The 25,702-nt window shown below is 45.3% G+C and overlaps 1 protein-coding gene across 7 annotated transcripts in view; it reads left to right on the top strand.

The window, feature by feature from the left end:
- Positions 1–25,702, top strand: part of RHBDL3 (rhomboid like 3) — a 143,735-nt gene that overhangs the window by 87,415 nt on the left and 30,618 nt on the right. For all 7 annotated transcript variants that reach the window (XM_083427770.1, XM_083427764.1, XM_083427769.1 and 4 more), the window contains 2 exons: positions 21,919–22,143; positions 24,362–24,510. In XM_083427770.1, coding sequence (XP_083283896.1) covers positions 21,919–22,143; positions 24,362–24,510 — 374 coding nt within the window. The remainder of the gene's footprint in view (positions 1–21,918; positions 22,144–24,361; positions 24,511–25,702) is intronic.

The raw sequence follows: 25,702 nt of genomic DNA, 5'->3' as shown, positions 1-25,702 counted from the left end.
TGAGGAGAGAAGGGAGGAAGCTGAAGTCCCATTGCATCAGCTGATGTCTGCTTATCTAAAGCTGGATTCTGCCCAAAGAAGCAACAGGACTTTTATTACAGTTCAGCGTTCCAGTAGCTAGCCACTGCCATCATCAGGTGCAGAGGTCCCGCAGCTACATTTGAAAACTTGATGGGAGGACTTAATTGTTCAGGCATCAGGGTTCAAGTTGATGCTTCTCAATGCTCCAGAGGTTTTGTTTTGTTTTTCAGGAGGGGCTAGGTCCTACTGCTCCTGACCACTACCACCACTGCCCATTTGCTTGCCCTCTTCTTCCATGCCCGATTCATACCACTGCCCAGAGGAAGAGTGCAAGGCAAACGGAGGATGCTGCTGCTGCATCTCATCATTGTTTGTGCCACTTCCGCACACGGAGTGGGCAGGAGAACAAGCAGCAACAGCAAAGAGGGGGGGTTGTAGGGCAGTCCAGAGGATTGCAAGGCAGCTTCCTGAGCAGGGAGGGGGCAGTGATACAGGCCCCTACCACTTCTTTTTGACCAGCCGCTCTGTGCCTTTCACAATTACGCTGGAGGCAAAATTCAACAGGTGGAAATCTTTCCTATTCCTGCAGATAAAAACCTCGCCAGTTGATTTCTGCCTCTTATGCCACCTTTAAGTGCACAGGTTCTCCATCCTTTGAAAGGGAGCCAACCTTGCTCAAGATGGCTGCCTTTGCTCTAGATCCATACAGAGCCCTTCGCTGCAAAACTGTTTTCATTCTTTACCTGCCGCTGTCGCTACCCCCACATCTTTGCAATAACGTCTCAAATTCTTCGAAACTCAGGCAATTAGGCTCAAAGTGAAATGAGCAGCATGAACTTCCCACGGAAAAACTGTGCCGATAACAGAAGTTTTGTGTTTGCATAATTTTGTTCTGATTACAGAACTTGCATTTCCTTGGGAGCAGATGGGATGGAGTGGCGATGAGACAATTTAAACATTACTCCTGGTGTGCAAATGAACTCGATAGAGCAGAAATGCTTAGAAACAGAGGCTAGAGGGAGAAATATATCCTCTCTCTCCATGGAAGGGAACAGGTATTTTGATACTTTGCAAATGTTGGACAGACTTCTAGAAACAACCCTCAACATGATTACCCACCAAAATGCTCTCTGTTCCAAAACAAATATTTGGCTGTAACAGAGTTGATGCAGTATTTCTTGAAGCCTCACATACTGTCTAATGTAAACCAGATTCTTACAACCCAGGGTCTCACTTTCTCCAAGCTGAAATTGTATCCCAACGGGGAGCGGGTGGGAGGAATCCCAAGTTTTAGACAAGCAAGATAATAAACAATTAAACCCCACCCCCTCCACACACACACACAAGTTATGTAGCTATAATCAAATCACCTTCATAAAATGAATGGCAAGCATCAGTGCAACCTACCCTTAGGTGGCACAATGGGTCAGAATGTCTGGCTGTTAACCAGAAGGTTGGTGGTTCAAGCCCAATCAGGGATGGCTGTGGACAGGATTCCTGCATTGCAGGAGGTTGGGCTAGGGTAGCTGTCTACCAGCTCCATCTGGTACGCAGGTTGAGACCCTACCTGCCCGCAAACTGTCTCACCAGAGTGGTGCATGCTCTAGTTATCTCCTGCTTGGACTACTGCAATGCGCTCTATGTGAGGCTACCTTCGAAGATGACCCAGAAACTACAAGTAACCCAGAATGCGGCAGCTAGACTGGTGTCTGGGAGTGGCCGCCAAGACCATATAACACCGGTCCTGAAAGACCTACATTGGCTCCCAGTTCGTTTCTGAGCACAATTCAAACCTTTAATGCCCAGTATATCTGAAGGAGCATCTCCAACCCTATCGTTCAGCTAGGACACTGAGGTCCAGCTCCGAGGGCCTTCTGGCAGTTCCCTCACTGTGAGAAGTGAGGTTACAGAGAACCAGGCAGAGGGCCTTCTCAGTAGTGGTGCCCGCCCTGTGGAACACCCTCCAATCAGATGTCAAGGAAATAAACAGCTATCTGGCTTTTAGAAGACACCTGAAAGCAGCCCTGTTTAGGGAAGTTTTTAATGTTTGATCTCTTTTTTATTACTATTAATATTCTGCTGGGAGCTGCCCAGAGTGGCTGGGGAAACCCAGCCAGATGGGCAGGGTATGTCTGTATGTCTGAATGAATGAATGAATGAATGAATAGTATTAGACTGTTAGGGTCCTTCCAACTCTATGATTCTGTGATTCTACCCCTTGCCCTCTAGAGAGAAAGTGCTGCTGCACTCATTGCAGACTTCCCATGGGCATTTGGTTGGCCACTAGGAGAAAACGATGGTAGACTTATTACATTCAAGAAAACAAGGGTTGCAGGGAGAAGCTGCCTATGAAGGGACGAAAATACCATCAGAGGAAGCAGGGTGCTTTGGCTTCTATCTCTCCCTCACATGCAGTGAAGAGCATCCCACTGTGCAGGCAACCCCCCCCCCCAAAAAAAAAAATCAGTGTGGCCAAAGAGACCCACTGTTTTTCTGTGGTTTTCAGTCTTGGCTTTCAAGCTTCATTCCTCACAGCAAACTTGTTTGACGAAACCTATTAACCTTTTTCCTTCTGCATATTGAGGTCATATACTGAGAGCCAGTATGGTGTAGTGGTTAAGAGCGGTAATCTCGTAATCTGGGGAACCGGGTTCGCGTCTCCGCTCCTCCACATGCAGCTGCTGGGTGACCTTGGGCCAGTCACACTTCTGTGAAGTCTCTCAGCCCCACTCACCTCACAGAGTGTTTGTTGTGGGGGAGGAAGGGAAAGGAGAATGTTAGCCGCTTTGAGACTCCTTAAAGGGAGTGAAAGGCGGGATATCAAATCCAAACTCCTCTTCTTCTTCTTCATATGTTGATGGCTGTTGTTTCATGGGCAAAAGCCCTTTCTTGGTCACTTGCCTCAGTGGAAAGCAGCCTGTTTTGCATTCCCAAGATAATCTGTGATAACTGCCGCCTCCACCCTGCTACTGGCAATGTGGCAAATGGAAGCTCACGTGATTTTTTTGGTTTTATGAAAAGGTGGTGTCATTTTGGTCTGTGAAAAGGCCCTTTTCCCCCAAGCTGAACTTCTTTCACCTGAAGAGGAAATGGGTTGTGACCCAGGTGCAGATGACTCTAGTGGCAGCATAGCTAATTTGCAAAAGGCCAGCTCAAACAAACTACCCAGTAGGTGTGTTCAAAATGAGAATTGGTTGGCTACGTCCAGTACGCCTGCGCAGAGTGGAGCATATGTTATGTGACTGTTTTACTACGTGCCTGGATTGCAGAGCCACGTAGTAGCCTAGCACTGGAAAGATGCAGAAATAGATCGGTCTTAGGCAGGATCAGTAGGAGCTGAATTGTGGAGTTGGAAATGTGGCGCTGAACCACCTTATCAGTGCCAGAATCCGCAAGAGATGGGTCTGCCAGTGTTATGACTTGTTGAGACAGCAAACAAGCATTTGAGACAAAATGGGCATCTAATCGATAAGTGCAATCCCATCCCTGGTACAGGGAGCTGTGCTAGTAGTGGTCACACACTTATGGTATTAGGTGGATCAGGGTGTTGTTGTTTAGTCGTTCAGTCGTGTCCGACACTTCGTGACCCCATGGACCAGAGCACACCAGGCACTCCTGTCTTCCACTGCCTCCCGCAGTTTGGTCAGATTCATGTTTGTAGCTTCGAGAACACTGTCTAACCATCTCGTCCTCTGTCGTCCCCTTCTCCTTGTGCCCTCCATCTTTCCCAACATCAGGGTCTTTTCCAGGGAGTCTTCTCTTCTCATGAGGTGGCCAAAGTATTGGAGCCTCAGCTTCACGATCTGTCCTTCCAGTGAGCACTCAGGGCTGATTTCCTTAAGAATGGATGCGTTTGATCTTCTTGCAGTCCATGGGACTCTCAGGAGTCTCCTCCAGCACCATAATTCAAAAGCATCAATTCTTCGGCGATCAGCCTTCTTTATGGTCCAGCTCTCACTTCCATACATCACTACTGGGAAAACCATAGCATTTACTATACGGACCTTTGTTTGTCTAACAAATCATTGCATGCCTTGCAACCTAGCTTTAGTTTCTAGCCTGAGCTATCTTGCAGAACCAACTGTTCCAGGTACGAGACCCAGTTGTTAGCTTCAACTCTGAAGGTTGGGAGACATGCCTAAAATCAGAAAGAGCAAGCATGGTGGGGGAGCATAATTAGCCTTGAACACAATTTGTTGTGCTTACAGTCTTTGTTATTACCTCACTGTTTTTCTCTGCTCCTTGGGAAATCACGGCATTGTATTAACAGTGCAATGCACTACTCATCCCTATAAAATTCAGTCTCCCAGAGCTACAGATTATTCAGCCTTCCACTGTAAAAGCCGAGTAGAGGGGTAACATTTTTATCCTCCGCTGATGGAGTGTCTGTTGTGTGGCACTTATTAATATCAGTGTTCCAGCTTGGCTTGAAGGAAGGGGGAGGAAGCCTCTGAGCTGGTAAAAAGAAAAGAAAAAAGCCACCGTGATGGATAAAGAGAAGCAAACATTTTGTCTCTTTTTCCGCTTTCATTTTGCAGATTAAATATTGCCAGGACAGTTTTATTATCTTTTTGTGGGAAGAGTTTTTAAGGAGTTACGTGCCATGTCCTCTCTGTAGTTTTAATGGCAAAGAGGAAAGGATGGGGAGGATGTAAATTTAGACCTGGCTTTTTATTTGATTTTTTGATTTTTTTAAAAACAGTGCCTAGGAATGCTTTTGTAGTGCAGACATAAAAAGCATATAAATCATATCTCCCAGTGCTTTGCTATAAAGCTTCTCTGTGCTGGTGTTACTCTTTCAATTCCCTGGTGGCCTGCGGAGAAGAATCAATTAAATCTTGCAATGCAGTCAATGAGTATTTGTCCAAACATGCTGGAAGGAATAAAAGGGGGCAGCAGGTCCTTAATGAAAGAGAGTTGGGGGCTGCAACATGGCCAGCCCTATAATGAGGCAGAATGAGGCATTGCCTCAGGTAGCAGGGCAGAGCAGGTGGCAGATTGTACATCCTGTCTGCTGTAAGTCCCTGGACCTATGACTACACCAAATGCCTGCTTGTTGCAGCTAATGCTTCTGCGGTGCCACACGGTGGCTGGTACAGTGGTGGTGCCCACCTGCCACAGAGTGCCACCACTGTAAGAGAGAAGCAGGAAATGATGCTCCAGGAGACCTCTTGAGGCCAACCACAAGTCACCCGGAAGAAGGGGTCCTTCCCTAGAGGGAGGCATCGTGGGTGAGGTGGCTCCAGATATTGCCTGTGCCACTTAGACTCTGGCTTCTGTGGCTGAGCCCACTGACTTTCCCAGAAAGCCACAGGAGAGGCCTGAAACGCAGCACTCTGCAGATCTGGTTTGTTCCCCAGGAAAGAGCCTGGCAGTGCATTTGCCAGCTTCTTCATGGAAACAGTAATAAAGGGACCAAAGAAAACAGGACAGCTTGTCAAGACGATGGCAGTTCCCAGTTCTTGACCTCTGGGCTTGTTCTTTGACTATGTGTGTGTACAGCATACCCTCCAACATTTCCCCAATGAAAATAAAGGTAAAGGGACCCCTGACCGTTAAGTACAGTCGCTGACCGACTCTGGGGTTGCAACGCTCATCTCGCTTTACTGGCCGAGGGAGCCAGCATTTGTCCGCAAACAGCTTCTGGGTCATGTGGCCAGCATGACTAAGCTGCTTCTGGCGAACCACAGCAGTGCGCTGTTTACCTTCCCGCCGGAGCAGTACCTATTTATCTACTTGCACCTTGTGCTTTCGAGCTGCTAGGTTGGCAGGAGTGGGGACCGAGCAATGGGAGCTCACCCCATCGCAGGGATTCGAACCACCAACCTTCTGATCGGCAAGCCCTAGGCTCTGTGGTTTTAGACCACAACACCACCCACGTCCCGTGTTGTTTGACCATGTGTGTGTACAGCATACCCTCCAACATTTCCGAAATAAAAATAGGGACATCCTATTCCAGAATAATAATACAAAAATAATTTATACAACAGGGTTGCCCCAGCCACTTTGGGCAGCTTCCAACATATATGAAAACCTAATTAAACATTTTTTTAAAAACTTCGCTATACAGGGCTGCCCTCAGATGTCTTCTAAAGGTTATCTCCTTGAATCGTTCACATAACTCCACACCCTCCAACATTTCCCTGATGAAAATAGGGACATCCTAAGGAACAGTGGGACATTCAGGCATCAAATCAGAAACCAGCATGGCTTCTGTAAATATGAGACTGTCCCTGGAAAATAGGGACACTTGGAGTGTGTATCAGATCGGACTTCTCATATCAGTTTATTGCTTGACCCATAGACCAGCACTGACCGATGTGCTCAATTGGTGATCTCCTGGCTTGACTTTGACCAATTCAACATGATCTATGTGTCCTTGCTTCCCAGATGTGGCCACAATTCTCTACCACCCGCAAGCCTGGTATATTGCTCTCTCTCTCCCCACCCCCTCTCTCTAATAAAATAAAATCTAGGAAGGCACTCAGAATCTTCTGCATTCTCTTCTGGGATTAAATGTTGGAATAAATATTGAAAACTAAGGTTCTGAAAGGATGGAAGAATCTTGTTTTTCGAGGTGAGTGTGTATTTGGCAAGGGGAAGGAACACTTTGGCAGAAGTCCAAGAAAGTACTTAATTTTAAGCATGTGAGCGCTTGAGCAGTCTCACTTACTGGTAGCTGTTCCATGTACTAATTATAGTTGCCTGGAGTGGAGGTATAGATGTGTCAGGGCACTTTTAAGTTAATGGTTCTATGAATGTGGCTGAGCACTTCCTTTGCTGTGGGTTGGGAGAAGTGTTGAGTTGCACCGGAGAGATAAAAACAGAGCATCAAGCGGGGAAAGGCTTTGGCCAGGTTAACCTGCAGTGACTCTAGGTTCTAGACCAGGCATAGGCAAACTCCGGCCCTCCAGATGTTTGGGATTACAATTCCCATCATCCCTGACCACTGGTCCTGTTAGCTAGGGATGATGGGAATTGTAGTCCTAGACTAGACGTTCTCCAGTGTGGTGGGGGGAGGTGGGGAATCTACTGAATCTACTGTCCCACACCCGAATCGTCCCTTCTTCCTCTACCACATCCTGCACGTCTCCCTCCTGTCTTGGACTGCCCTGGCTCTTCCTCCACTCCCTGGCCTGGTTTCTGCCTTGTGACCAGAGCCAAACACCATCAATCATTGACCCCTTCTCCTTGGTGGTTCTCCTGGTCCCCTCCCTCCATTGCACAGCCTTTGGAGCTCTGCCAATCCCTGACACCCTACCAACACAATGTTTTATTGTCAACATGTTTCCCATTGGTCCCATCTAGGAACCCAGGCAACTACTTTGTACCAGTTGAGACTATCAGCCCCTCTAGCTCCATGTTGTCTACTCTACAAAGGCAGTGGCTCTTTGGGGTTTCAGCCAGGAGTCTGAACCAACCCTACAGAGGCTAAGGACTGAACCTGGGACATTTTGAATGCAAAGCATGCACTCTACTGATGAGGTATGAGTGTAGTATGCCATTTCTAACATGAAGAACATGAGTTCTTTATCTTACAGGGAACAAGCTATTTCTTGACGGGGCAAGAGTCTCACTAGACCTATGCGTTGCCATCTGAAGTTGCTTATCAGCTCCAGGCCATCTGAAGGGTTCATGCAGGGTGTCTTCTGAAGCAAAATAGTCTGGCAACTCATCATTATGCTTATTAAAGTGGAACTTGGCAATGAAATTTTCATCCTCCATCATGATTGCTCAGCTGTTTCAAATCACTTAGAAAGCTGGAACTTTGATAAGTGAAATGTCAGTTAGAATAGACATTTTAATTATATATGTATGAGAAACTTTTTTATTATTAAAAACTCCTTTCCGAATCTGGACTCATATTGGTTGTGGAGCACAGTCTTCATCTGCAATATCTTATTTATTTATTTTAAGCAAATGAGATTCCTAGGGCGTACGGTGCTTTAAGCATCACACCATCTTAGAATGGCAGGGCATAGCTTTGCAAATGTAACAAGAAATGTAATTTTTATGAATTGCATTATGAGTCTCTGATTGGCAGGGGGAAGGCGGGGGGCTTTGCTTATGGTCCCGCTGGTGAACCTTGCCTGACATGTGGGAACCCAGAGTAGGACATTCTCTTTTGTGACACCCCTGTTGTGGAATTCTCTCCCCTTAAGGTGTGGAAAGGTACAGCTCTCATGAGCTCTCACCACCCATTAGAGACAGAAGTGTTTCCCCAAGCTTTTGGAGGCCACGTCTAATTAAGGCCCAGCCTTTAGCATCTTTTCCTGGCTGTATTGCGTGTTTGTATTGTGTCCATGTGTCATTTGTTGAAGGGAAAGGGTTGCTGCAAACACACTCATCTACAGAGTCTCTTGATCTTCCCGTGTGGTGGTGGTGGTGTTTTTAAAAAACCTCTCTGGGCAAAAGGAACAAAAGGACAGTGCCACCTCACCTCTTTAAAACAGGTGATGTCTTCAGAACCAGCAGGACAAGACTTTCCTAAAGGAATGGAAGAAGCTTTTGATGTACAGTGGTACCTCGGGTTACATACGCTTCAGGTTACAGACTCCACTAACCCAGAAATAGTACCTCGGGTTAAGAACTTTGCTTCAGGATAAGAACGGAAATCGTGTGGCGGTGGCGCGGCGGCAGCAGCGGGAGGCCCCATTAGCTAAAGTGGTGCTTCAGGTTAAGAACAGTTTCAGGTTAAGAACGGACCTCCGGAACAAATTAAGTACGTAACCAGAGGTACTACTGTATCTGGAAAGTAACTGTAACCAATTAACATCACTTGTAGGGTTAAAATAAGTTTTGTAAGGAGTAATATATAAATTGTTGTGAAGAGAATTAAGAACAGGTATTAAGATTTGAATCTATAGCAATAACTGTAGTAACAAAATGCATAATTAGAAAGGATTTTAGAAAACCATCAGTTGAGGGTGAAGGAAGTCTTAGGCCGCGATAGCCAAAGATTTTGAAATGAAGTTTAAAAGGATGATATGCTGGAAAATATGTGTAAAAACAAATAAAAAATGATTTAAAAAATAAAACAGGTGATGTCAAAGCTAAGCCTCAGTGGCTACTAAAATCAATGGTTAGCTGTCAAACCCAGCCAACATTTGTGAACCACACTGAGATCTATGGGTATAGGGTGGCATTAAAATGTAATTAATAAATAATAATAAAAACAATATAACATTTATGAATCCTTGTTTAGGGCAGCAGTCCTATTTATAGGTATAATTACTACTAATGACATTTTCAGAACCTGGCTTACCTGAATATCGCTTCCCCTTCCTAGTCCATATCATAGGGCTTGTTCTCACATTGCAGTTTAAAGGCTCTTGCAAGTCAAAGCCATTTGGCTAAGAAGTCGCGTGTGGCAATGATCATTCCATCATTGACGAGTTTGGAAAAATACTCAAGAATGATCTAGTAAGCACATTTAATTCTGGTAGAGGTGCATATTGTAGTGGTCGCATGGCATTTCTACCAGGAATGGAGAACTTGTTGCCCTCCAGATATTGTTGAGCTCTAACTCTCAATCAAAACCCAACCAGTGTGTCCAGTGGTTAAGGGATGATGGAAGCTGCAATCCACCAACTTTTGGATGGCAACCAGGTTCCACACCCCTGATTTATAAGTACAGTGGTACCTCGGGTTACATACGCTTCAGGTTACAGACGCTTCAGGTTACAGACTCCGCTAACCCAGAAATAGTGCTTCAGGTTAAGAACTTTGCTTCAGGATGAGAACAGAAATCGTGCTCCAGCAGCGTGGCAGCAGCAGGAGGCCCCATTAGCTAAAGTGGTGCTGCAGGTTAAGAACGGACCTCCGGAACGAATTAAGTACTTAACCCGAGGTACCACTGTATCTTCTTCAGATCAGGCATGAATGTGCTTTGGGTACATCATGTGTCATTAGCAAATAACCCAAGTCTGCTTCTTTTCTTTGCTTGCTGAATATTCCAATAAAGCACTTTGGAGAGAACAAGTCTTTAATGACTCTGAATATATTTTCTCCCGTTAGCTATCCCTCTCTCCCCCCCCCCTTTTTTTTGTACTTCTGCCTCCAGCTTTAATAACCTGCTTATTAAAGAAGCCACAGATCAACTGCATGGGGGGAGAAGAGCAGGGTGGCCCCTCCTTGTATTTTGGACCTGAACTATTGAACATGCCAGCCTACAATGGACTCTCTGTTCTTTCAGTTAGAGGTTACATACTCGATTCGTAAAGAATAATACTATACCACTGCAGAAATCAAAGAAGCGAATTGTGTCCATATGGGAGCCTTTCTGGTTAGGTGCAGCAGAGAACAGATGATACTTTATAGGCAGTGATAGTAAGCTAATGTTGCCTGGGGTTTGTAAGGTCTTTTCACACATTACTCAGTAACAAATCCAGGTTTGGCAGGGTGCTGCCTGCAGCCAATCTCGGCTTCTGACAAATAGACCTGTGTGATATATGTGTTTTCAGATAACCTGGTTGTCACATTTCTGAATACGTGACACCTAAAATATCTAATGAGGAAAGAGGCTCTGGGGAGGTTATGCAGTTTTGAGATTAGAAGCTTTACGATATGCACTCAGGTTAATTGTGATTCAATTGTGCCTTTGTATACTGGTTATGTATTGGGACGCAGGTAGCGCTGTGGGTTAAACCACAGAGCCTAGGACTTGCTGATCAGAAGGTCGGGGGTTCGAATCCCTGCGATGGGGTGAGCTCCCGTTGCTCGGTCCCTTCTCCTGCCAACCTAGCAGTTCGAAAGCACGTCAAAGTGCAAGTAGATAAATAGGTACCGCTTTGGTGGGAAGGTAAACAGCGTTTCCGTGCACTGCTCTGGTTCGCCAGAAGCGGCTTAGTCATGCTGGCCACATGACCCGGAAGCTGTCTGTGGACAAACGCCATCTCCCTCAGCCTGTAGAACGAATGAGTGCCGCAACCCCAGAGTCTGTCACGACTGGACCTAATGGTCAGGGGTCCCTTTACCTTTACTATACTGGTTATGTATACAGGTGATACAGAGGTGAACTAGAATGGGAACTAAAACATGTCTAGAATTTGTGCAGTGTTGACCTGTGGAGCTTTAAGCATTTTAATTGAAAGGGTGAAAATAAACGGCTAAAATCCACCGCTGCTGTTTTCCTATCAACACCCAAGTTAACAACATTTCATCACCATGCCCAATTCAAATTCTTTAAAATGAGTAAAACGAACAGTCATGCTGCAGACTTCGAGAGAGGTTCTGAGCTGGAGGAGAAGCAAATACTCCTATCTGCAGTCATAAGCGTGAGCCAAATGAGCATATCTGATCTTCTCCCACTCAAAAACCCCACACATGAACATACAATTTATAATTATGCAGTTATGTCTATGTTAACCAATTATATTAGCATATGAGAAGGAAGACAAACTGCTTTTGAGCTTAGGCAAAATAAGGGACATACTTGTACATATATATTTTTTTTAAATGCACACACATTTAAATGCTCTCTCACACACATGAATATCGGTGAGAAGCGGAACATTTTTCAGCCAGAACTCAGTTCTGGCACCTCTCAGGTGGGTGCCATTGCCATTATAAGAGAACAAGGGAGGTGTTCATGGTGAGTTCCGGTACAGTCATACCTTGGTTCTCAAACGTAATCCGTTCCGGTAGTCCATTTGACTCCCGAAACCATTCGAAAACCAAAGCATGGCTTCTGATTGGCTGAAGGAGTTTCCTGCAGTCAAGTGGAAACTGCATCAGACATTCGGCTTCTGAAAAACTTTCATAAGCTTACTTCCAGGTTTGCAGTGTTTGGGAGCCAAAACGTACGAGTACCAAGACGTTAAAGAACCAAGGTACGAATGTACCTCTTTTTCTAGAAAAACAACACTGATGAGAAGTGTGGCGACCATGTTTGCTGATGTCACCAAATTGCTGAGAGTAGTAAAAACTAAAAGATTGTGAGGTGCTCGAAAATAATCTCTCCCAAGTGGGTGAATGGGCATTAAAATAGCAAATAAAGTTTAAGGTAAGCAAGTGCAAAGTGTTACACACAGGGGCATAAAGAATCCTAACCACGTGTTTTTGAATTGGTGGTCACTGAACAGGAAAGAGATCTAGGTATTACGGTAGATAGATAGCTCAATATAACAGTTGACCCTGCATGTTGCTGCTGGGGGTGGGGAGGCAAATTCCATGTTAGGGATCTATAGGAAAATAAAACTGCCATGATCATTACAGTGGTATATACAGTGGTACCTCAGGTTACATACGCTTCAGGTTACAGACTCTGCTAACCCATAGTACCTCGGGTTAAGAACTTTGCTTCAGGATGAGAACAGAAATCACGCGGCAGCAGCGGGAGGCCCCATTAGCTAGTGGTGCTTCAGGTTAAGAACAGTTTCAGGTTAAGAACGGACCTCCAGAACGAATTAAGTACTTAACCTGAGGTACCACTGTACACATCTTTTCGGGTGCAACTGTATTTGGATTGTTGTGTTCACTTCTGCTCACAAAAAGGATATTGTAGAGCTGGAAAAGATTCCACAAAAATGATCAAGGGGCTGGAGCAACTCCCCCAGGGGTGTAACATTGCAGGACAGGGGGGCCCGTAGCCCCAGGCACATAATTCCAAGAGGGCACAAACCACCTAGCCCCACACAGGGATCCCTGCCCTGCCTGCTCCTGGGGGTCTCTGAGCCCCAGAGTCTGGCTTGGCCTTGCCACCGCATCCCCTGCCGCCTTGCTGATTGGCCACCCCGTGATTTGCCTGCCAAGGGCCACATCGGCGTGTCAGTTTCCTGTGGGCAGACAGTGTGATTTTCCCACTTGGCACTGGTGGCAAGGGCTGGAATGGCATGGTGGGCTCCCTGAGCCCTCTGTGACCCACCTGGCGTGTGTGCATGTACACACATGCCCCAGGCGCCGGCAAATGCTGCAATGCTTCCGCACTCCCCTATGATGAGAGTTTAGAAGAAAGGTGAGTAAGGAGGGGGTCTGATAGAGGTGAAGAACATTATGTGTCCTGTGGGTGTAGTGGGCAGAGAGAGATTTTTCTCCCATAATGTTAGAGCCCAGGGCCATCCAATGGAACAGAATATTGGAAGAGTCAAGGCAGACAAAAGGAAATGCTCCTTCACACAGGTTCCTAGTTACGCTGTGAAATTTGCTACTGCTGTGCATTGTGGATGGCTTGAAAAGGGTTCGGACAAATTCACAAAGGATAAGGCTATTCATAGCAACTAGTCATAATGGCTGGTACTACCTCCAGTACAAGAGGCAGAATGTATACAAATTTATGAGAACAGAACAGAAAAGAGTTGGGCCTTTGGTCTGATCCTGCAGGACTCTTTGTGTGTGTGATCACCATACTGTTTGGATATCTGTATTGGGTTTTTTTTTTTAGGTTTGAATATAAGGTGGAATGTATATTAAGCAGAAAACAAAAAGGTGTTGCCTCGTACATAAATAACGTATCTGACCTTGATCCCACAAATAGACTACATTTAAAACCGGAAGCCCACAGCAGTTGCAGAACCTTATAGCTCCAAGAGCTAAGCAAGCAAAGCCACACAACAGATTCAGACTTTCTTTGCTGCATTTAGCCAGGGGCTGTGAGCATGAAAGCATTCCCATAAATCAAGACAAAAATACAAGGCAGTTCAGAAACCGAGGGCCAAAATAGAGCCAATTGCAAGTCTCCTGTGTTGCATCAGCTTCAGCCCTATGTAGCACTATTATCATATCACAAAATGTGAGAGATGCCAGAAAATACACAAGTTAAGCTAAGAAAATTAATATTCCAGTTTTTCAGTTCCCTGCCTCTTAAAAGGCCGAGAAGAAAGATGAAATTTCAGGTATGTTTTTATTACTCCCCCGCCTTTCCAACACACACACACACACACAAAAACCCCTACTCCTGACCTGGAAACTGGTGCTAAAGAACTCTTGCAGATCTCTCGGCACCCTCATCAAATTATGCATCCTAGGTTTCTTTAGTAGAAGACATGACTGTGGAATTGGTATGGGTTTCTTGTGTAGAAATCCGCTCCACTTCCCAGTGGGGAGGAGTTGCGGTGGACCACGTGGTCACCCACTCCCCATCAGGGGTAGGGGACTTTGTCCCCCGTTGCCTGGGGATCCCGGCAGCATCAGAGCCCACCCGGCCAGCCAATCTGCTGGGCGGGGTGTGTGGCCGTTGATCTTGTCCGAAGCCCGGTTGGGGGCTAGGGCCTTGACACGACCCTGATAGGAACACCAGGGGGAGCGCGAGTTGGTTTGCATCGACAGGGCTCCCCCTACCCGGTAGTTTCCCCTTACCGGACTTCCTGCACAGTGGGCAGGAGTCAGATATAGTCGGGTCCAATCAATGCCTGAGCCAATACCGCTCACATTCTGTAATTCAATAAAGTTGTGGCCAAATTTGCCCAATAACATAAACCTAATATCTGTGTCCCTGCTTTTGCTGCTTACCTGTTCTTTTAGGACAGAATTATTCTCCAAGTTCTGCTTATTTGCTGAGGGCTGCTTTAAACAGTTGTGTCAACTGCTACACCCTTAGTGTCTCTGTGCTGGAGAAAGTGGGCATCTTGAGCATGCAAATTTCACAGACTTCTTTTCTACACTGATCTGCATTCTAAGAAACGTACATGTTTGAAGCAGCAGGCCTGTGTCCATTGCTTAAGGAAAAAACATCTAGGAGTCCTCATTACAAGAGTTAGAGTTAGAAGGGACCCCAAGAGTCATTTAGTCCAACCCCCTGCAATGCAGGAATCTCAGCTAAAGCATCCGTGACAGATGGCCATCCAATCCCTGCTTAAAAACCTCCAAGGAAAGAGAGGCAACCTCCCAAGGGAGACGGTTCCACCATCAAACAGCTTTTGCTGTCAGAAAGTTCTTCCTGATGTTTAGTGGGAATCTCCTTTCTTGTAACTTGAAGCCATTGCCTCGAGTCCTACCCTCCAGAGCAGGAGAAAACAAGCTTGTTCCCTCTTCCACGTGACAGCCCTTAAGATATATGAAGATGGCTATCATATCTCCTCTCAGTTTCCTCTTTTCCAGACTAAACATAACCAGCTCCTTCAACATTTTCTCATATGGCTTGGTTTCCAGACCCTTGATCATCTTGATATTCTGAAACAAAATTTTAAACATGTAACTTTTTGAAGTTTAAAGTCGTTTGGGAAACTGAAAGAGGTGGACTGTGAATGTTCTTAATACGTAAGAAGCGAGGAATATTATTTTGTTGCTGTTGTTGCAACAATGAAGTCAGGTCATTATGCGAAATGTCCTCTCTGGAGAACTGTCAGTGTGCTCCCTAAGGGTTTTAATTTCATCTCCTAATGCCAACATTTACTGCTTTTGTAAGATTACCAGTTTAAATGGCTCTTGGCATTTTTATCACCCAGATGTGATCAAAAGCAACTAATATTCAGGCCCTCGTAAAATTAATGGAACGTAAGCGCAGATAGGTGTTGTGAACAGAAAGGTTTCATTTGCTGCTTGCCTCGCTGAACAGATATCACCTCTTGCATGCCTTCAATTCCTACTTCTTCACAGAGCATCTTCTGCTTATTTGGGTTTCTGTATATAAATAATAATAATCATAACTTGATTCTGCAGCATGCTGGTAACCATGCTGCGAACAGCAGGGTTTAGGAGTACTTTTGATGGTACAACTCTTCCTCTTTTATGGATCAATTCATCTTCCACATCTCACCCCAGCTTCTATCCAAATTAGAATAAAAGTATTTAGTTTTTATGCATTATTTTTAGTATGTGACCACGCCGCTTAGTACCTTTCCTCGAGATGGATGAAATAAAGGTGGCTGACATTCCGTAGAAGCAATGGAGAACCTGTCTGGTGGCCAACTTCATATGAAAAGTTGAATCATCCTGGTCTAGATGGCCACAAGTTACCAATCCCTTCTCTGTAGACATATTTGTGGGACATGGGTAGATCTTCATTGTTCTTATTTAAGGAAGTGAGTGTGCTTTTTTTGTGGAGGTGGTCCCACCATGAGCCAAGGTGAACATATTTTGAATCCAATTAAGACAAACAAGTGAGAGATGGACAGATCTGATTTCCTTGGTGGGACGCAATCCATGGGCATGGTTCTCTTACTTAAGCCTTATAAAATGAAGAGATGTGTGAGGACACTGTTAATTTCAGTAAGGTTTGTGCAGGAGAACTTCCCACTCTGGTGTAAGTGAGGGTTGAGCTGCAGTGGGAGGTGTTGTCTTCAGGAACCTTTTCATACAACACTTGAGAATTGTTCTCCTTTTTTTTACTTGTGTGTAAAAATCAACATATATATTTATTTATATAATAGCTGGATTACTTGAGGAGGAGGGTAAATTCTATATATTTTTTTAAAAAAGGAACAAAAATGAAAATTGAAAATAAATGTGCTCCCCCTTCAATGATCTTTCACCAGGTGCTGCAAAGAAGGCAACAGTATTTGCCCATTGTGGAGAAGTCAAGGGGTAAAGGAAACATGTCCCCATTATAGGGGAAACCAGACTGATTGCTTGCTGCTTTGATTCCCAGTAGGCAGAAAAAGCACCAGCAGGGCACAAGAACCTGGGACCTTAGCTTGGTTGCCTTGACAGTGGGGATGCATTCCTTTTTCTTCTACTCTGCTATTCAGAATAAGGGCAATGAATGAACGTTGTATGCCCTCAGTGTCATCACATTCAAATCTGATTGGGTTGCTTGTTCATTTTTAAATTGCTTCAAAATAGGTAGCGAAAATGTAAAGGTTTTTTTCTGGGTTGGGATGGGGCTGTTGTGAACCATAAGGATGCCCACGACTGAGGAGGGATGATAGCTCAAGTAAGGGGAAGTCAGAGGTTCCTGGTTTCCAAGGCAAAGGCATCTGGATGGGAGACCAAAGGAGTGAATTCAGCACCGAGGACAGTGCTTCTGCAGCTGAATCCAGCCATCCCTGTTGTCTCAGTGAGGTCCTGGAGGAACTGGCTGAGATTTAGAGCAGGGGCAGCCTGTCATTAACTGGAAACCCCACCCCCTGAGTGCTACCTCCTGTTCTGTTGAAGGGCCCGTGTCTTCTGCAGCCATTGCCACCCGTATGTCTCAAGACGTCAAACTACTGTTCGCTTGTATTCCTTTGGTGGTGAGAGAGGTTGGGGTTGCCCTAGGGTGTGGTTGGTTGTCTTTGATTAGCTGTAGTGAAATTTGTTTTTATGTGTGAGTTGGGTGTGTTTGGATCAGGTTAGCCAGATTGATTTGTATGCTGTTGGTGAGTACTTGTTGTTGTCTTGTTGGGCTGTGTATGTGATAAAGTGTAACCATATCGGGGTGAAGGCGTCTTCTTCTATTTATCCCTATGTCAGTTTCCCACAAAAGTGATGCTGACACAAAACCCCACACATACACTAAGTAGAATAGAAGCAGTGCCACCCAACCCCACCCCACTCCACTCATCATCATCCCCTCCACCTCTTTCTCCCTTTTCTTCCTAATGTAACACTAATGTCTCAACAAATGAAACTGATCTGTAGAAAATGTAACTTGAAGAAAGAGACATTGCGCATACTTTTGTAAACCAAGAAATCTTTAATAGAAATATATTTGACTCCCTGAAAAAAAGAGTCAAACTACTGGAGAATCACAGCACCCAAAGCGACCTCTCCAAGGCGCAAGCCTGGGCAGTGTGCATGGGGTCTCTCTGTGAGCTGCCCAGATGACAAGGCTCCCCTCTTGGTCTCACTGATGTGGTCCAAAGGAAAGCAGAACAATACATTTGGCACCAGCTGGGTTCCAGGAGTTGCAGCCTATGCTTCCCTCTTGCTCATGAGTCATGACTGTTATAAACAGAAGACTTATAGATACAGTAATAGCCAAAACTATCTGGTCTGTACTTCCAGCATAGGAGTTGCCAACATGGTGTTCTCCAGAAGTTGCTGAACTGCAACTTCTGCCAGCAAAGCAGAGACATCATCTTGCCAACAAAGGTCCGTATAGTTAAAGCTATGGTTTTCCCAGTAGTGATGTATGGAAGTGAGAACTGGACCATAAAGAAGGCTGATCACCGAAGGATTGATGCTTTTGAATTATGGTGCTGGAGGAGACTCTTGAGAGTCCCATGGACTGCAGGAAGATCAAACCTCTCCATTCTGAAGGAAATCAGCCCTAAGTGCTCACTGGAAGGATAGATCCTGAAGCTGAGGCTCCAATACTTTGGCCACCTCATGAGAAGAGAAGACTCCCTGGAAAAGACCCTGATGTTGGGAAAGATGGAGGGCACAAGGAGAAGGGGACGACAGAGGACGAGATGGTTGGGCAGTGTTCTTGAAGCTACCAACATGAATTTGACCAAACTGCGGGAGGCAGTGGAAGACAGGAGTGCCTGGCGTTCTCTGGTCCATGGGGTCACGAAGAGTCGGACATGACTAAACAACAACAATGTATGGAGAGCACTGCATTGACTATCTCATTCATGGCTGGCAGACAGTTTGCCAATTTCGGCTCCATATGTTTCACAATTACTCTTTGGGAGATAGATAATCTTCACTTGTCATGGTTAAGGCTTGAATCTTGAAAATTACATCTTTTCATCAAGCCCCATAAAGAGTTTCCTTCTCCTGGTTCATGGGCTTACTAATGCAGTCATTAAAACCCAAATACCTGATTCATGTGGGAAACTCTACTAACCAGCTGTCTCAAGGACAAATGTGTATTTGCCCACCTATATATGAGTATGTCTTTTAGGGACACGGGTTTCGGAGCGCAAAGTATGGGTACCCCCAATAAAATTTTATAAAATTTTAAAAATTTGGCTGTATAATTTGGAATTAATGTGATTTGGAATTAATGTGATTTGATTGGCCTGTTAATAAAAGTTATTTATAAAAAACAACAACAGAATGACTCTTTATGTTCTTGTAAGGCAAACACTTTTCTTCTTTTTTTTACATATGCCATTTCTAAATCGAACAGGGTTTTATTTGAACTGTACTCTATTGTAAAGAAAGCTATGAAACTGTATGGCTGTGACAATCATGGGTCTCCTGTGCTCTTCGCTGGGATATATTGCTACTGCCATGCAGCAATTTGGAAAAATTCATGACCCTTATTTGCAGCTTTAAAGAAAAGGCTGCTCAGGTAACGTGATTTACAACCCTGCACCTGAAAGAAGGGAAATGTCTGCATAGCAAGCTTTCTGCTTCCAATTCATTCGTGTTCCCTGGAAGAGAGTGTCTGGGGTTCTCGGGGACACTCTGGCGTTCCTACTTTTGTGAACAAGCTCAATGGTGGATCTAGTTAGTCCAGCATTCTCCTTTAGCATTGCCAGTGTTTTTTGGCTGGGTTTTCATACTTCTAACAGCTGCTCAATAATCAGAAATAATCAGGCACATCTTTTCCTGCCGTGCAGATACAGCGATTGAGGGAGAGTAGAGGGGCTTCATTGTGCTGCATTTCTGCTTTTGGGTAGCTGAAAAAGTCACAGAAACTCTGCTTGTGGGGTGCGTGTGGACTTCCATAAATAACAATTCTGAAAAAGTTTGCAAACCGGAATACTTACTTCCAGGTTTTCAGTGTTTGGGTTCCAAGTTGTTGAGTACCAAGGCGTTTGAGAACCAAGGTACCACTGTATCTATTGTATGTCTGAAAAGCAGAAGGTTTGGGCTTGGGTATCCTGAGGCCATGAGCCAAGGAAAAAAAGAAGGGGCAGGGGTTCTAATGCTTTTGTGCTTCATTTCTCACACTGAGTGAGGCCTGCCAGCTATCTACAAGCAGATGTCAAGGAAACTGTTGTAGTGGATTGGAGTAAAGGGCTCTTGGCAGGGGTTTTGGCAGTTGCACAAGAGCTTTCACAGCGTGTGTTGTTGGAGCATCCCACATACTTGCTGTACTTCATTATGCAGGAATCTATGAATACTAGGGGGCATATGCCAAAACAAGAGGTTGTAATCATGCTGGAGCCAGGGTCTGCACCCAGTTTACTGTCAGCAGTTTATCACTGGAGAATTCAAAGCTTTACAAAGTTAAATACGAGTCAAATTCTCCTCTCTTGCGGGAGACATTTGTAACACTTGTGTTAACCGGTATTTGTCAACCAAAGCAGCTTTAACTATTATGACAAGCATGCAGTAGATTAGGGTTGTAAACATATTATACAGTCCATTGCTGTTGTATGATTAACTCAGGACAGCCCTCTATATATCTTAATCTAGAATGCATTGTTTCAATTCATTATGAGTATATTTATTTTGATATATCTTCGAAAACTGCTTTGAAGTCCATATCATTATATTGGTTTCATAGTTTTTGACCTAGCAATATATCACAAATCATGATGTGTGTTAGGGCTGTTAGGGCTCAGCGAAAAAGAATCCAAAACCAGCTTGAAGTCCATATTGTGATACTGGTTTCATAATTTTTGACCTGGCAATATGTCACAAATCATGATGTGTGTGTATGCTATGCAAAAATCACAATGCAGGAAAAACCGTGAAGCCAGCCAATGCCTTTGCATGTCTCCATCCTTATTTCACACATTGTGATATATCAGTATGTTGCGATACTTAGCTGGTGGTATGTTACGATGCAGAAAACCAGATATTTCCCAGTTCTAGTTATGAGCAAGAACTACTTAATGAACTAAAATCGGGGGTGCTCGTTTAAGTAAGTAAAGTTACAGGTAGGTAGCTGTGTTGTCTGCCATAGTTGAAACAAAATAAAAAAAATCCTTCCAGTAGCACCTTAGAGACCAACTAAGTTTGTAATAATAATAATAATAATAATAATAATAATAATAATAATAATAATTTATTATTTATACCCTGCCCATCTGGCTGGACTTCCCCAGCCACTCTGGGCGGCTTCCAAAAGAATATTAAAATACTATAATACATCAAACATTAAAAGAACAGGGACAGGGCATCCCATGGTTCTCCAGCTATAGCTGAAGCACAGCTCCTGGCATCTCTCACTGTTGGCCATGCTGGCTGAGCCTGGTGGGAGTTGCAGTCCAACAACATCCAAAGGGCCACAGGTTCCCATCCCTATAATAGGCAAGTATGTCCAAACAGCATGATAAAAGTCAGTATGAGCAAATTGTCATCTCCAATAGCTACTCCGCATTGAAGTGTATGCATGTTATGCTGTTAAGTACCACTGAAACAATACTTGTACAAGGTTTCCTGCAGATTTGGTAGTATCAGCTAAGGCTGAATATTTGACTAAATTCCATTCCAGTCATTACCTGGCATACTGCACCACATATCTCTTCCCACACTTGCTTTCTTACAAAAAACACTGCCTACATTTCTCAATGAAGGAGTAGAGCTTGCTAGTCAGGCCTTTTCTATATCCTGCTCTGATTAATAGAGCAAATGTTGTTATTTTGCACAGAAGTGTCTTTTTGAATAAGAGCATATGGGATGTTTCTTGTTTGGAAGCACGAAAAACCAATTTTAATGACCACTTTCTGAAAAGAAATGGCAATGGCTATTGTACATGAGATTTTCAGCGGAGTAGAACCCACGTGATACATTTAGCACATTTGTTTTATGTTAATTCAGGGGTAATTCTTTGTGGAATGAGAGCCAGTTATTGTTCTTTTGACCTAGAGCTTGATACAAGTAGAAAGGGCTGCAAGGTACCCTGATCTGGGTTCATTTTACCTAAGTCTGCTAAACCTCTCCATCTTGGCATTTTTTTTCATGCCCTCATTTGCCAAGCCGACTTAATTCCCTGAGAGATATCCAACTATGTTCATACTCAGAGTAGACATTGAAATAAGTGGAATTAACTTATGAACTAATTGATTTCAGTGGGTCTGCTCGGAGTACGGCTAATATACGATATCACCCCATTCAGTCTAACCACCAAGCCATTACTAGATTTCAGCTTGTTGATTCCCCCTCCTCATCCTTACCTTTGATCTTCTCCTCCAGATGAGTAACAAAAGGTCCAACAGCTTTCGCCAAGCCATCTTGCAGGGGAACCGGAGGCTGTGCAGCAAGGCCCTGCTGGAGGAGACGGGACTGAGCCTTTCCCAGCGGCTGATCCGCCACGTTGCGTATGAGACTCTGCCGCGTGAGATCGATCGGAAGTGGTATTACGACAGCTACACCTGCTGCCCCCCACCTTGGTTCATGATTGCCATCACCATTGTAGAGGCAAGTATCTGCCAAGCTAGCAAAGAGATTCCGGAGAAGTGTGTTTGCCTGTTCTAGGTGGGGGTCACATCCTTGCTAACTAGGTCCGTGAGGTTGCTCCTGGGTGCTAACTGTAGCTAGGAGGGCCTTTTATCTTCCAAGGTTGCTGGGGGCTCTTCCTTGATGGCAAAGATCATGCCCTAGAAATCTCACATGTAAGAGGAGATTTCCACCTTCAGCTGGTGCAAAGCCCTGCTTGTAGGAGTGGGCAGCACATCAATGGTAGGACTTTAGGGCAGGTGTCCAGGTGCCACTCAGCAGAATGAGTAGGAGGGTCCAACGACACAGCACAGCTGGCTTACCACATGGAGTAGCACCCCTTGCCAACCCAAGAAGGGGATCTCCATAAATCCAAAAGGTCCAAAGTCTAAAATAGTCTAACTGCACCCCTGGATAGTAGGCAACTTATTCAACGGATTGTTGCTCATCTCCACTGGCTGCCTCTGTGCTTCCCAACCCAATACAAAGAGCAGTTTTGAGACCTTGAAGACCCTACCTATAAGGATCCAAGCATGTGCAAGAGTGCGTCCTGCCATATGAACCTTCCCGACCTTCAAGATCTTCCAGTGGTGCCTTGCTCTCAGTACCTCAAGTTTCTAAGAGGGGAGTTCTAGTAGCGCTTAGCAGTGTAGCCCAGAAGAAGCTCGCTGCATGGAGCAGAGGCACTGTGCTACCTTCCTGGCCAGTGAGTCACTGCTGCTTACTGGGAGAGAGAGGAAAGGGGCAAGATGGCAGGGCTGCTGATGTAGCGCCAGCGCACTGGCAAGAGCACCAGATTGGCTTGGCCTGTGCATATGCGCCATGGCAACCTCCCCACTGCCTCATCCTTCTCCCTCCCAGTGAACCACCTGCCAGGAAGCTTATAATACCAGCTCTTCTCCACCCAGCAAGCTGCGTTTGTTATGGAGCAGCCTCCCTATGAAGACCCACCAGATTTCTGTTGCATTTATTCATAGACAACTAGACATTACCCAGGGCATGGAGCGGGTAATATCTGGTATAACGCAAGGCGTGAGTTTCTGCACCCTCATTTCTGCAATTAATAATGTGAGGTGAGATGGGAAGATGTCCAGCATGATGATGCCCTGTCTCAATTTGTGTCATACCATATGTCTCCAAGTAGAAGAGAGGGAGAAGAGAAGCAATTCTGCCTTTCTTACCAGTCCTTGTTTAATCGTTTTGGGGACTCAGTATATTTTACAGTTGTTTGAATCATTCCACATTGAACAATTTAAAACAATGGGAGGTGCTGTAGAAAGGCTGTCAACACATTTTAATAAATGGGAAGGTGTTCTGGGTTTCAGGAACAAACCCTATTCCCAAGAATCTTGAGATACAAGTGTCACACTAGGCGCCACTAAAAAAAAATGCCTTTGAGCCTCTTGCGCCCTGTTTGTGCCATGTATGTATGTGGTCATAGAAAGTAGAAGAGATTTTTTAAAAAATGTGTGTGTATTGTTTTAAGAACCAATTTAAACAATAATCAGACTAAAGTCCCCCATATGGAAACGCATCAAGCAGAAGTTAGTCTGAATCCTGTTGAAAGCATTGGGATGGAATTTACCATCTATAAGATGCCCCCATATATAAGACGCCCCCTATTTTGGGGGATTCACATTGTCGCCAGTCCACCCTCATCACTACCCGTGTATAAGACAGCCCCTAATTTTTGACATTATTTTTTAGGGGGGAAACCTAGTCTTATACACAGAAAAAGTCCCATTGATGTTCATGTCCACCAGCCACACATCCTCCTACAGCCACGTGTGACACCAGTGTGAAAGGGGGCTTTAGCTTATGCCAGTGTATGTACACAGGGCAGCTCCACAGAAGCAGGAAGTCTGGCTAATCTGAGGTTCTGCTCCTGTGAAGGAGGAGCGGTGTGCACATGTCTGTGTGCACACATTGGCCCCCTTCCACACTGGCACAAAACGCGGAGCTATTGGGGGCGTGGTTGTTGAGTGGCTCGCCATCAAAGCTTAAACGGGTAGCAGCGTAATCCCACATCCCTGCCCCCCCCCCCAAGTGTACAGTAAACATGTGAGGGAGAAGATCTGGACAGACCTTTAGCCATTACTGCACTTGCTGGAATTAAGCCTGTATGTCTCCTTGCGTATATTTTCTCGGCCAGATGCTTGAATGAATTACACTTAACTGTGCGATCTCCCTGCTTTCCTAGGTTGCCTTCTTTCTTTACAATGGAGTGGTACTAGATAGGTTTGTGCTGCAAGTCACCCATCCCTTATATTTGAAGAACTCATTGTTATATCATCCTCAGCTCCGTGCCCAGGCCTGGAGGTACCTCACCTACATATTCATGCATGCAGGGTGAGTTCTAGGGGAAAAGGGGGGCAGAATTTCTTGGGGGGGGGTTCCCTTACCTCATGGGAAAGACGGGGTCGACACAGAGCTGCCATCAAAGCATCTGGCATCAGTGGCATAGCGTGGGTTGCCAGCGCCCAGGGCTGTACAGAGGGGGTGAGAGGGAGGGAAACAGATGGAGTACGCATGCACATTCAACTGCCTAACGGCGTCCACGTCACCCAGGAGATCCCAGCCGCAGAGATAAGAAAATAAGAGTAGTTCCTTTGTCTGGAAAGACCACTTCCTGGTTTGCATGGAGAAGCCATTTTCAACAAAGCCCAGCAATGGACGCACACAGCTGTATTGAGGCAGCACTCAATAGGTGTTGAAGGTTGGAACCCCCTAACAATTTTGTGCCCCTGTGACACACACACAAACCAAGCCACTGCCTGGCATTCTTGGGCAGCTGCTGGGGGGCCCTGCTGATGTTTACCCTGTCCCCCCAAAAAAACAAATCCAGCCTGGCACTCCAAGCAGTGGCAGGCAGCTGGGTCTAGCTGCCGTTTTAGTTTCAGACAATGGCCTCCTTCAGCATATTGTCACAAAATAGTTGTCTCCAACCACCTTGGCACTGCTTGGAGTACTGCTGCTTCCACTCCTGCCAGATGAGCCTGCTGCAACACATCAACAGAGGAGAGGGCACCACCGGAGGGCCCCTTAAACCTGAATCACGCCCTAGGTCTTCTGCTCTGAAACTAAAACGCTGGGAGAATCCTGTTGCTTTTAAAGGTAAAGGGACCCCTGACCATTAGTTCCAGTCGTGGCCGGCTCTGGGGTTGCGGCTCTCATCTCGCTTTATTGGCCGAGGGAGCCGGCGTACAGCTTCCGGGTCATGTGGCCAGCATGACTAAGCCGCTTCTGGCGAACCGGAGCAGCGCACGAAACACTGTTTACCTTCCTGCCGGAGTGGTACCTATTTATCTACTTGCACTTTGACGTGCTTTCAAACTGCTAGGTTGGCAGGAGCAGGGACTGAGCAACGGGAGCTCACCCCATCACGGGGATTCAAACCGCCGACCTTCTGATCGGCAAGTCCTAGGCTCTGTGGTTTAACCCACAGCGCCACCCGCGTCCCTTCCTGTTGCTCTTAGGTGTCCATAAAAAAGTAGTCCCCATTTTTTAAAATGATTTGCGATCTTTGGATAAAACCATGTTC

Source organism: Podarcis tiliguerta, assembly GCF_965153285.1.
Source record: "Podarcis tiliguerta genome assembly, chromosome: 2".
NCBI lineage: Eukaryota > Metazoa > Chordata > Lepidosauria > Squamata > Lacertidae > Podarcis > Podarcis tiliguerta.
Note: the sequence above shows the minus strand (reverse complement) of the source record. Positions and strands in the feature narration are given on the sequence as shown.